Source organism: Sardina pilchardus, chromosome 15 (genome assembly GCF_963854185.1).
Source record: "Sardina pilchardus chromosome 15, fSarPil1.1, whole genome shotgun sequence".
In the NCBI taxonomy this organism is placed as follows: Eukaryota; Metazoa; Chordata; class Actinopteri; order Clupeiformes; family Clupeidae; genus Sardina; species Sardina pilchardus.
This window is the reverse complement of record NC_085008.1, coordinates 26,336,904-26,349,448: the sequence shown is the minus strand read 5'-3', so window position 1 is coordinate 26,349,448 and position 12,545 is coordinate 26,336,904. Positions and strand designations below refer to the sequence as shown.

The window sequence follows — 12,545 nt, the reverse complement described above, 5'->3', positions numbered from 1 at the left end:
GACAGATAGACGACAGTATGAAGCATAAAACAGTGAACATCTTTATTTGTGTATTCTCTAACATATGAAAACTGAGGCATAGCAGGCTACAAAGTATTCAAGAGACATTCTGAGCCTTTTGAACATAAGCTGCCACAAACAAATTACACTCTATCTTGGCAGAAGTAACTAGAGAGGGATTTGCTTCACCGCGGTCCTCTTGGTTACTGCTCACAGATCTACACTTGTGTGGTCTTTGATGTATTTATTTTTATCCACCACTATATTTTGATCCACTGATAACAACAACAACATGATCGATTTAAAAGAACGACCCTCTTTTCTTATAAATAACAAACACACGCTCCACTTTCCGCTTCTGCGCGTGGGCTGTATGACACTTGCACTCACAGGGCTTCCCCTACTGTTTACGGGACGCTCTAGCTCCACTGTGGCATGCTCCTCTTCAAAAAGTTTCAGCGTGTGTTCCGGTGACGCCCCGCCCATCCCAGGGAAAGTTATTTAGTCTGACAGAATGCGAGGTGAGTTGATTGATTGAAAGAGACTGTTGGCTGAATGAGAAATAAAACAGGATTGAGAGCGAAATAGAGTGGGAGCAAAACGAAAGATATCGAAACAGGGAGAGTTCGCATGTGTGTTTGTGTGTAAGTGATTGATTCCAAAACTCCAGCGGTTTACAGTTTCAGAGGTAAGAAATGTGCCGCGCATTAATTTTGCGGTCCTTTTGATTGGGATATAGCAATACACAAATGTCAGGGTGTGATGGTTTTATAGCTCGATATAGCCTAATTTGGGCAGTAGCATACAAAACGCATGTAGCCCTCGTGAGACCCGTATTTTGCCTACAGTAATTCCCTCAGTTGACTTTGGTTTGATATGGCTTTACATGTCTGTGAACTGAAGTCCTTGCCATGTGTCAGATGAACATAGATGGGGAGCGAATGTCGTCCGGTAACGGAAAACTCCGTCAGTGGTTGATCGAACAGGTGGATACAAGCAAATACCCAGGGCTCGTATGGGAGAATGATGAAAAGAGCATCTTCCGCATCCCCTGGAAGCACGCGGGCAAGCAAGACTACAATCGAGATGAAGATGCTGCACTCTTTAAGGTAGAGGAAATAATGACAAAATGTCCACACTCATTAAGACGCAGAGTTTGAAGGTTTACAAACAATACCTGACCTGTACTTTTTGCGCTCGGGTACCACAGGCCTGGGCTCTTTTCAAGGGCAAGTACCGGGAAGGCATTGACAAACCGGACCCACCCACGTGGAAGACGCGCCTCCGTTGCGCGCTCAACAAGAGTACCGATTTCGAGGAGATCGTAGAGCGCAGCCAGTTAGACATCTCCGATCCATATAAAGTTTACCGGGTCATACCTGAGGATGCGAAGAAAGGTAAGCGTTATACATCTTTTGCTTTATTTTCTCTTTTGGGTATTGATTGACGCACAATGAATCATTATTAGAATGTATTTATTAGTATTTGTATTATTATATGATATGATTAATTAATATAAATAATTATATGCATAAGAAAATATGGCAAAGAATTATATGCATAAGAAAATATGACTTAGTAGACTCTACACCTACTGCATGACTCTCTCAGGTTCCAGGCCTTTAGTGGAAACAGCGGCTCATTTAACATCCCCGCATTATCAACTGCACTCCACATACCCTCCCCCTCAGAATCAGGTGAACTACCGTCTTATAAACACATACCGTCGCCCGTCACTCACACACACACACACACACACACACACTGTGATATGCTTGATCTCTGTGCAAATTATTATGACGGATTGTAATAGGATCTCGTGCTTCTGGTCTGTTGCAGGTGTGTAACTACTTGTCCACCCCAGAGTATGGATGGAGGGGCTACCAGGGTGACGAGCCCCCCCACTCAGACTACGCCAACAGCCCCTACAGCCCTACACACATGGCCTGGGAAAACGGTGAGGCTGATGTGTGTGTGTGATGTGCATTTGACTAGATGATAGACCTGCATTGGGCCTTACACTGTGGAGGGGTTCTGTGTGCAAAGACTGCCTTTAAAAGCAATACATGTTTTAATTTCTGAATCATTTTTGAAATATGTTCACTGAAAAAAAACAAAAAACATTTTGTTTGATTTGCTTTATTTTGTCTTTGCAATGTGTGCGTGTGTGTGTGTGTGTGTGTGTGTGTGTGTGTGTGTGCAGGTTACCAGATCAGTGGTTCGTTCTTCAGCTGCAATCCCTCTGAGGTTCCTGCCACACCCTTTGGCTTTCCCCAACCTGGCTTCAGAACAGCAGAGGGCATATCAGGTACTCATGCGTGCGTGCACACACACACACACACACACACACATGCGTGCACACACACACACACACACACACGCACACAAACGTGCAGACACGTACACAAGTTGGAGGTTTCTGTCAGCTACTAATCTGTGTGCATGTCTGTGCTCCAGACCAGCGACTGTTGGTGTGCGTGTTCTATGGCGGGGCCCTGGTTTCAGAAGTGACTGTGCTGAGACCCGAAGGATGTGTCCTAACGCCACACGGACATGCTTTCCAGCCAACCAGTGGCCCAGAGGAGGTGCCTCTCCCACAGAAGGCGGGACTTGAAGGCGGTGTCCACCTATGGGTGGGGTCTGGCGGGCTGTATGCCCGCACCTTTGGCTCTGGCAAAGTCTTCTGGGAAGGAGGCCACGCACCTTACAGAGAAAAACTTAACAAACTGGAGAGAGATCAGGCCAACAAACTAATGGACTTGCACACCTTACTCACAGGTACACACACACACACACACACATACACACATGCAGCACACACACACACACACACACACACACACACGCACACACGCACACACACACAGACACACTCTCTCTTTCTCTCTCTGTCACTCACACACTCACACACACACACACACACACACACACACACACACACTCAAGATGCAAGCACACACAGATTAGTTAAGACCCTGGTAGAGCTTAGTCTCATACTGACTCATGACCGTATGATCTTTTTTCTTCTCGCCAAAAGCGCCTACCCCCTGAGTTCTCATTAGGCTCATTTGCATAACCATGTGAGTGGACTTTCCACAAGAATGAGGGAGTAGAAGAAGAAGTAAAAGACAAGCAGAGAGAGAGAGGGTCAGATAGGGAAGGAGAAAGAGGGAAGTGGAGACTGAGAGTGTGAATAAGAACCACCCCGGGCACTTTCCCTCTTTTTAGCCCCTCACACTCTTCCCATCCAACTCTTGTCTTCTTTCACTTCATGTTGTTGCTACCCTCTTAATAGGTGAATGTGAGTTGTTTTTAAAACATCTCTGTGTCCAGATAGGGACAACACAGTTTGTGTTGTTTTGAACACGTTTGTTTTAAGACTGTACTGTCTATCAAATCGCCATAGCCAGGGTGTTTTAGTTTGTCTGTGTACCGGTATGTGTGTGTTTCAGTTTGTCTGTGTATGTGTGTGTGTGTGTGTGTGTGTGTGTGTGTGTGTAGAGTGCACTTTGCTCCTTTTCTGTTCTGTTCTTACACATGGTTGGTAAGAAGTGTGCATGTGTGGCATACACATTGAGTCAGCTAGAGAGTTATAAGAAATGAATCACTGAGGTAATGAATCACTCAGTGTCAGTGTTGAAAGTCAATTTTAGCATTGAACATTTCGGCATACAGGGCAATTAGCCATTAGTAACCAATAATAATAATAACCAGTAAACCAATTCCATAAGTATTATATGCATAATGACTTCTATTCTCCCTCCCTCCCTCTCAGAGCTGCAGAGTTTCTCTCTGCCTCCTCATCCTCTGCCTCGTCTCCAAGTTCTCTTGTCCTTTGGAGACGACATTGATCCTGAAATACAGAGGAGGACTCTGACAGTCCAGGTACCACACACACACACACACACACACACACACACACACACACACACACACACACACACACACACACACACACACACACACACACACACACACACACACACACACACACACACACACACACACACACACACACACACACCATCTCAGACTTTAGTCATTTCTTTCATCTTACTTGCACACTAAGGGACTGTGAGATGTTTTTGCAAGTGTCAAACCTTATGGCGTGTGCGTGTGTGTGTGTTTCAGGTGGAGCCTCTCTTTGCCAGACAGCTCTTCTACCTCAGTCAGTCTGGAGGAAACTACCTCAGGAGCCACGACTTTCACTCACACACACACACTCACAGCCTTGCACACACACAAAATGAGCTCTCTCCACCAAGCTCACAGGACTATGCCAGAATTGCCACCCATCCACATGGAAGCTCCATACCAGAGTGACACCCCCCCCCCCATCCCCACCACCCTGTGTGGGAGTGTGTGTGTTTTGAAAATGGAGCTGCAAGGCTTTGTATATGTTAGAGAGACATGAATGTATATGTGTGTGTCTGTGTGTGCAGTTCCGTTTGAGCTCCTGAAACTCAGAAGATAAAGTACTGAGTCAATGTCCTTAGCAATAATTCCATGAAGTGTGTATTATAAGGAGAGGCAAGGTGTGTGGGGACATGTCAACCCAAAGAATGTTAGTGTTTGTCAGTCGTACATGTTTAAGATACATTACTGTAAGCAAGAGTACGGGTAGATCCAGATTCAAAATAAGCTGAATATTTGTCCTTCATGACACCACTAACCCTTTATTCCTATATGAACCCCAAACCGCAACTTAAGTGTTTTATTAGTCCGGCGATCCTCCTAAGCAATGTACAGTTCCATTAGAGATTTGTGTATGTTCATTTGTAGATGCTGTGTATGTGTATTCTTGTACATGTATCATGAAGGTGAACTGACTTGAATTCACATTGCCATTGTTATTGATATGATATGCTGTTTCATACTGATATGTTAAACTGGTTATTTCATTGGTCTGTATGAGTGAGTGTTGTCTTCATGTAGGCTACATACTAAAGCCACTGAGTGTCTGTACATGTGTGTTTGTGTGCTTACTGTCTAGTGTGTGACGAGGCGCGTGTGGTAAGTGTGGTTAGATGTTTTGCGAGCAGGAAGTTTGGTTCAAAGATTGCTGGGGGGGGGGGGGGGGGCTGCATGAACACACACACACACACACACACACACACACACACACACACAGAGAGAGATACCACACATAAACACTCACACACAAAAACACACATGAACACATGACATCACTGGGGAAGGAAAACTCCAGTGACAACTAATGTGTCATTCAGCCCCCACACACACACACACACAATTTACCGTAATAAAAAAAGGAATCCTCAGAAAGATGACTTTGTGGCACTTTTATGTGACAAACAGACTGACATTTAAAGGACAGTGTGGTTACGTTTACAAGTGAGAGTTTATGAGCAGTAGTGGTTAATCACTGAGAAGCGCATGATTAACATGTTCTGTGTATTAGAACAGGTGTGCATATATGAGGCACAGGTGCAAAAGGTCTGTAGTGTGTCTGTGTGTGTCTGTAGTGTGAGTGTGTGTGTTTGCATGTGGTGTGTGTGTGTGTGTGTGTGTGTATGTGCTTGTGTGTGTCCCTGTGTGCATATGCGTGTGTATGTGCTTGTGTGTGTGTGTGTGTGCCTGTGTGCATATGCGTGTGTGTATGTGCGTGCGTTCATCTCTTCACAGGATGAGAGGAGGCCAGCTGGAAACAGCTGAGCTGCAGATGCATACTGCTTTTGAACTTATTCAACAACTCCTCCAGCAGTCTGAAAAAGAGAGAGAGAGAGAGAGAGAGAGAATGAACAGAGGTTGAGAGAAAGAAAAAAAGGTGTCTGTGAGTGTTTGATCTCTAAATTCATGAACATTCATGGACTGACTGGCTTACATCCGTACTTTCGTTTTGGATTTGGATTCACCTGGCCAAACTAGGCATCTAAAGAACTTGCTAAAACGGTTCTGTTGACTCTATCGAGATCTACACCACTCGACCAGAGGTGTAGTGGTAAAAAAAGAGGTGGGTAAACTATGAGGATGGAGGCAAGATGGATCACAACATGGCTACTGGATTAGACATTCAGAACATCGATACCATTAGAAGTTATTGTCCTAACTTCTTATACAGTACTAGTTCTGATTGGCATTAAACAGTTCCTAGAGTGCTGACATAAGCTGCATATACAGTATGGAACCCCCAAATGGCTCTTTATACCATTTTGGAGGATTCCTCAAAGGAACCTCTAGGGGTTCCTTAAAGCCTGTATGCTTCTATATACAGTACTACCCCAATAACCCTTTTTTTATGTGTGAACTATGGAAGAAACTGAAGTCAAACAATTGAAGTTCATAAGTGTAAAATGTCCACAAATCCACAAAGAGTATGAATGTAAACCTACAGTACCACAATAAAGAAAGTAGGAAAGAATATGAAAATACATAGATATAGCCCAGTTAGTCTATGGATTATGACAATCACCTCAAAGAGTGTAAGGTATTAGCAACGTACGACAACTGATTTTTTTTAGCAAGGTGTTAGCCATTGGCAACACATTTACAAGGTAAGAAAGTAAAGCACACACAGGCTCCATATGATGGGTCTCTACTTGACTACGGAACCTGGCAAAAGGCCTTATAGGCCGAAACGTAACGTAGTAAAGTAGAGTAAAGTGAAGTAAAGCCTGAGTGTGCAGCACTTTCTTACCCTTTGATCACCTCAAAGAGAGCATGGGAAGACGAAATACCAAATGAAAGAGAGATACAGTAAACGGTTTATGAGGTTCACATTGTAAAACTGAAACAAAGAATGAAAGAAAGAAAAATACTAATAAATAACCATGAATAATAGGGAAGATGGATCAACGTGGGGGATGGAACTATGAAGCAGTCAAAGAGCCTCCAACACATGAGCTGGCAATGATGCAGAGCAACTCCTAGTGGGGCCACTAAATGGGACGTGCATATAAGGGGGGGGGGGGGGGGGGGGGGGGGGGCAAAGGAGCATGGATGCCATCTCAGAGACACAGGAGGTGCCTGAACAGCGTTTACGTTTGTTTAACATGCATTACAGCCCTGGCTCCAACCATGTGACTGATAGATGGAGAGGAAGCCAGATAGATAGCCGTGTGTGTGTGTGTGTGTGTGTGTGTGTGTGTGTGTGTGTGTGTGTGTGATTGTGTGTGTGTGTGTGTGTGTGTGTGTGTGTGTGTGTGTCTGCAATGGTTTACTTTTTGTCAGCTCCGCTGTGCAGTTGAGGGAGAGACTCCAGTGCCTGTTTAAAGCTGCCACTTTAAAAACAAACAAACAAAAAAACAAGTTCACCACACATTCGCAACCATAAACTATTCATTAGTGTTAAAAACATATAGAAATTAAATATATCAACAAAGTGTGGTGCTTCTGCAACATTAGTTGAAACTTACCGACTTTCAGATGTTAAATAAACAGATACAGCATCACTCAATGAACAAATCTCCAACCGAGCCTACATTACAACACAAAACACAGAGAGGGGAGGAAAAGAAATATTACCAAACAACCTAGACTTCTTTTAAGACAGAGGACTGTTTATGTATGTATGTATGTATATGTATGTGTGTGTGTGTGTGTGTGTGTGTGTGTGTGTGTGTGTGTGGTTTTGAGTGTGTATGCTTGCATGTGCCTTGAACATGTGTGTGTGTGTGTGTGTGTGTGTGTGTGTGTGTGTGTGTGTGTGTGTTTGCTTGCTTATGTGTACCTGAAGTGCTCCGTTTTTGCTAAAGGATGACACACACTGCATGAGACGACTCATCTCTTCAGCAACCGCTTCAATAATACGAGACAGAACACGAGGGACAAGGTCCTTAGAGATGGAGAATACCTGTGAGAACGAGAGAGAGAGAGAGGGAGAGGGAGAGAGAAGGGGGTGGAGAGAGAGGGAGAGAAAGAAGGGGGTGGAGAGAGAAGAAGAAAGAGGCAGCTTTTCTCAACACACACAGACACAAATTCTTGTGATGAAACATGACTAACTTGCAAAACTAACCACATAAAATGCTGTTGAAATGGCAGAGGTGAACCCAATATTATTCGTCATGATCAAGTCATGATGCAAGAATATGCAGATTAAACTTTTTCTGGGTCCAACTGCTCCCAGAGCCGCTAGCTTTTAAACTATTTAATTTTTTCAGATTAGCCGATAAGGAAATTGTCGTCACTTCACCACTCACTTCCTCCCTTAACCTAACAAAATCCTATTTTTGCGGGGGCCTGAATGGTTGCCTTGATTATATCTAGCTGCACAGCTGCGTTAACTCTTACGTTAAATTCTAACTCTGTTAGAATTATGCAATTTTTTACCCTCAGTAAAACAGAGATGAAAACCGGCTGGCAGCGTTGGCAAACGTTTTTGGACTAAAAAAGCTGTTGGGCCTGGAGAGCAATTGGATAGCTTGCTTCTCAGAGACAAACAATGACCAGGAAGTCAATATGTAGTAACGTGGTAGTAACACAACGATAGGGGTATTCGACTTGATGTAGCCGCCTGCCGCCATCTCATGATAACTGCATAACGTGATTATTCCTGAGATTCTGATAACCTTTTCAACCATGACGTACAGTATGCACAATTCCAGTTTGAAAATGTATCAGAATCTCAGAAATAATCACGTTATGCGGTCGTGATGAGATGGCCGCAGGCGGCTACATCAAGTCGAAAACCCCCTAATGCTACCGTGTTCATGAACTCTACCTCTAAATCCGGTGCAACAGATATGCGAGCCTGAAGTGCTGTGTGAGAGGGGGAGTGGATACAGTAGAGTGGAGAGAGCCAATGTGTGCTTCTTCAACCGATGTATCTTTTGCATCGCTAATCCAAACAACGTCAAACTGCACATACTCGTGCCCCTAGCGAGACACCTGCCAAGTTCCAAAACAATCGGACAAACGGTTTGAAAGATATGCGAATGACCAACAGATGTTGTTGTTATTCATAGAGAGATAGATAACTTAGTGTTACGTTACTTACAGTAGTGTTACGTTACGCCAATGGAATGCGAATGACCAACAGACGTTGTTGTTATTCATAGAGAGATAGATAACTTAGTGTTACGTTACGCCAATGGACTAACCCTGGTGTACATTTTGTGGGCTCTTTGCCTTTATATCGATAGGACAGTGGAGAGAGACAGGGTGGGATCGGGACATGACCACAGGCCGGAATCAAGGACCCAAATGCGGTACGGTGCTGAGACCTGTGCTACAACTCGCCCTAACAAGATAAGCAGGGGTATAATAAGCAGTGAGCCTATAATGTATTGTCCATGAGTTATTATCGGAAATTAAGTCCCCTCAGGATGAACCAAGACCCTTCCCCTTTGTGTCAGGGTACTGTTTGCCCCGTCCAGACTTATTTCCGATTATGACCGACAAACAATACATCACCCCTTACATATACCTACTCTATTGGCAAATCCTGCTTAGACTGAAAGGATAATGAACTTATGTAAAGTGTGTGTTATTATGTGCAAGTGCAAATGTTTCTAACCTCTGCATGAACAGTGATGATGTTTACCAGGGCCTCCTTGAGATAACTCCTCACACCTAAAGGGGGGAAAAAATACACAAGGAAGATCAGGCATGCACACACACACACACACAGAAAAACACATATATGCAAGAACACACACGTGCGCACACACGCACACACACACACACACACACACACACACACACACACACACACACACGCACACACACGCACACACACGCACTCACACGCACTCACACGCACTCACACACACTCACACACACTCACACACACTCACTTGACACCTAATGAATGACAAAGTAAAAACCAGAAGACTGTTCACACCCTAATGTGTGAAGACAAAACAGCATCATGAGTGAGAAAGAGAGAGAGAGGGAGAGAGAGAGAGAGGGAAAGAGAGAGAGAGAGAGAAAGAGAAAGAAAGAGAGAGGCCCAGACAAAGCAAGAGACAGAGGTCAACAGCGGTAAAGTGTTGTAGGAGTGGGAACCGTCGAGTTGGAAAATGAGTCAGGCTGCGGCGATACACTGAGGAGGCAGCCACTCTATGCTATCTGATTAGCAAAAAGTGAAGAGTCTGACAGCTGTGTATTTTTATCTTTCTATCTAAATCATTGACGTCATACCACACACATTTGCACACATCTGCACCTATATCTACAGACATACAAGCCTATCCAGCAGGTGTGTGTGTGTGTGTGTGTGTGTGTGTGTGTGTGTGTGTGTGTACCTGTTGGCAGTAGGCAATCCTTCCAGTCAAAGTATCCTGCGTAGATCCCAGGTTCTAATGATCCAACGATGGGATCGGCTTTCATTTCAAGGTAGCTCTCAAACACACCACAATCCAGCTCCCGCACCGCTTCCATACTCGCCTACACACACACACACACACACACACACACACACACACACACACACACACACACACACACAGACACACGCAGATCAAGGTATGCTCTTTAAGAGTCCCTGAAAGAGAGTGTGTGTGTGTGTGTGTATGTGTGTGTATGTGTGTGTGTGTGTGTGTGTGTGTGTGTGTCTGTGTGTGTGTGTGTGTGTGTGTGTGTGTGTGTGTGTGTGTGTGTGTGTGTGTGTGTGTGTGTGTGTGTGTGTGTGTGTGTGTGTGTGTGTGCTGTGATTGAGTGCTCTTACGCGTAGGATCTTCTCTGTGCCAGTGAAGCCCTGTGTGTCCAAGTGCTGAGCCAGGTTCAGGAAGGTGTGCTTCTCCAAATAATGACAGTTGCTGAGGATGATGAGTAACCGCTGCTCCTGGAAAACACACACACACACACACTTTTTTCTAATGTAGACTCATATACAGACCATTTACAGATTACAAATGACCAAATTAGACCATTGAACACCCTGGGCTCTAGTTTGCATTTTAGCAACAGTTTGCTAACTTCATACAATGGGGTAAGCACCAGGGGAGTGAATTACATTTTGAAAATGTGTACTGGTACGGCCACAATTTATCTTTATTAACATCTATTCATTTCATCCAAAGTGACATATGTCAATTCTATCGCAAGGGACTACATTGCCCCTGGAACAGCTTCAGGGCACAACGGTGGAAGCTGGGAACTGAACCCACCTACCACCAAGATTCTACCAACTGGTTTGACCAATTTTTGGTCAAATTCACCACCAGCCACTCAATATTCAATTATTACTCTGAATCGGAAATCTATCAGCCACTTTCATTTTTTCGCTTTTCATTTCACCCGCATTTTGCTGGTGGCTGGAACTTATCTCCATCCCTGGTAGGCACGCAAACAAGTAAATTCTCACGAACTGAATTATGAAAGTCACACCAATTTCTATGAAAAAAAGACAGATGACAAACTGTCATTTAAAGTCACTGTCAGTCATATTCCTGTAAATGTTAGCACTGCCACCTGTTTGTCATTGTTTGCCACCTCTGCAGCGTGGAAGACTATTTGTTGTGCATGCTGTGGATTAAAATGACTTTCATCTTTATCCTCCGAGCCCCATAGAACCGCACACAGGAACCTACCTGAGTGGGCTTGAAGTCCTCATAGGTGTTGCTGAAGAGATCTGGGGAGCTCAATTCTGAGGAAATACTGACCACAGACAAACGGGAATGAACGCAGAATAAATACAAACACACTACATGGACATATGCACTGATCACAGGCAGAATTAACACACAGGTGTGTGTGTGTGTGTGCACACATAGGCAACTCACTGGGATGTTTCTAAGTCTCCGTCAGTCTTAGTGCTCAGCTCTTCCAAACAAGATATGAAGACCTAAAAAGCAACAAAAATAGTTGACATGCATACAAACACTAGCCTGGGTGTTTCCATCCTGCCTTGCGCTGTGATTTCATTCACGCTGCAAAGGCAGTCTGGAAACTACCGCCCTAATTTTAGCCTGAGATAGGGGACCAATTACGGAACAGGGGGGGAAGCAAGACGATGGTGAGCTATGGTGAGCTATGATGATCTAGGCATTTTTTCAAATACAAGAAAATTAACGTCTGCTTGCTAGACCACGTCTAATTTGAGAAGTGGTAGGTGCTAGCCAGGCTATACAAACACACAATCACAAGATCTCTCTGTCAGTCACTCACTCACACTCACACTCACCCACACACATGCACACACACAACTGTACCTTCATGATTCGCACAAACTGCTCGGATGCTTGGTCCTGAATTGGTTCCAGTTGTAGGATCTGAGTAGAAACACAAATACATATTAATACAATTCAGACACTTATATTAGAATCACTCGCTGCAGTCACACAAGTGCATCAGACAATATTCCCAGAATTAACAACTGCCATCAACATCATTGTGTTCCAACCACAGGCAGTCTCAGTCTGACAAGTTTATTGTTTTTTTTGCTGTAAGCGTACACTGCAAAAACTGCTTATCTAATACCATCTAACCAAATGTTATTAATCTTACATCAGGATCACAACATCTAGCTGGTTTGTTTTCAGTATAAAGAGACTTACCTAGCACTTTTCTCGTAAAATCATTTGACATCCAGAGGCTTTTCACATAGATATCCGCTTCTCGCGGTCATCGAGTACTGTCGGTGC

At 44.1% G+C, this 12,545-nt stretch overlaps 2 protein-coding genes across 2 annotated transcripts in view; one reads left to right on the top strand and one right to left on the bottom strand.

Annotated features, from left to right (window-relative positions):
- Window positions 1-518: 518 nt before the first annotated feature.
- Window positions 519-5,049, top strand: irf4b (interferon regulatory factor 4b). Its single transcript, XM_062555909.1, has 9 exons — window positions 519-688; window positions 921-1,109; window positions 1,211-1,397; window positions 1,612-1,697; window positions 1,840-1,957; window positions 2,204-2,308; window positions 2,458-2,778; window positions 3,776-3,885; window positions 4,132-5,049. Exons 2-9 carry the CDS (start codon window positions 921-923, stop codon window positions 4,321-4,323), a joined length of 1,308 nt encoding a protein of 435 aa, XP_062411893.1. The 5' UTR covers window positions 519-688; the 3' UTR covers window positions 4,324-5,049.
- A 239-nt stretch (window positions 5,050-5,288) lies between these two features.
- The window catches only part of exoc2 (exocyst complex component 2), a 20,877-nt gene continuing 13,620 nt past the window's right edge, over window positions 5,289-12,545 (bottom strand). The window contains exons 19-28 of the mRNA XM_062556264.1: window positions 12,114-12,173; window positions 11,685-11,746; window positions 11,493-11,559; window positions 10,628-10,744; window positions 10,206-10,347; window positions 9,476-9,531; window positions 7,691-7,813; window positions 7,377-7,438; window positions 7,182-7,241; window positions 5,289-5,726 (exon numbers count right to left, since the gene is read on the bottom strand). Coding sequence (XP_062412248.1) covers window positions 5,633-5,726; window positions 7,182-7,241; window positions 7,377-7,438; window positions 7,691-7,813; window positions 9,476-9,531; window positions 10,206-10,347; window positions 10,628-10,744; window positions 11,493-11,559; window positions 11,685-11,746; window positions 12,114-12,173 — 843 coding nt within the window. The 3' untranslated portion in view covers window positions 5,289-5,632. The remainder of the gene's footprint in view (window positions 5,727-7,181; window positions 7,242-7,376; window positions 7,439-7,690; window positions 7,814-9,475; window positions 9,532-10,205; window positions 10,348-10,627; window positions 10,745-11,492; window positions 11,560-11,684; window positions 11,747-12,113; window positions 12,174-12,545) is intronic.

What these genes read in the sequence shown, in the direction of transcription:
- irf4b (XM_062555909.1), top strand. Translation starts at nt 921, where the DNA reads ATGAACATAGATGGGGAGCGAATGTCGTCCGGTAACGGAAAACTCCGT. An exon ending in ACCTGAGGATGCGAAGAAAG is followed by an intron (nt 1,398 to 1,611) that starts GTAAGCGTTATA and finishes TGACTCTCTCAG; the next exon opens with GTTCCAGGCCTTTAGTGGAA. An exon ending in ACCCTCCCCCTCAGAATCAG is followed by an intron (nt 1,698 to 1,839) that starts GTGAACTACCGT and finishes GGTCTGTTGCAG; the next exon opens with GTGTGTAACTACTTGTCCAC.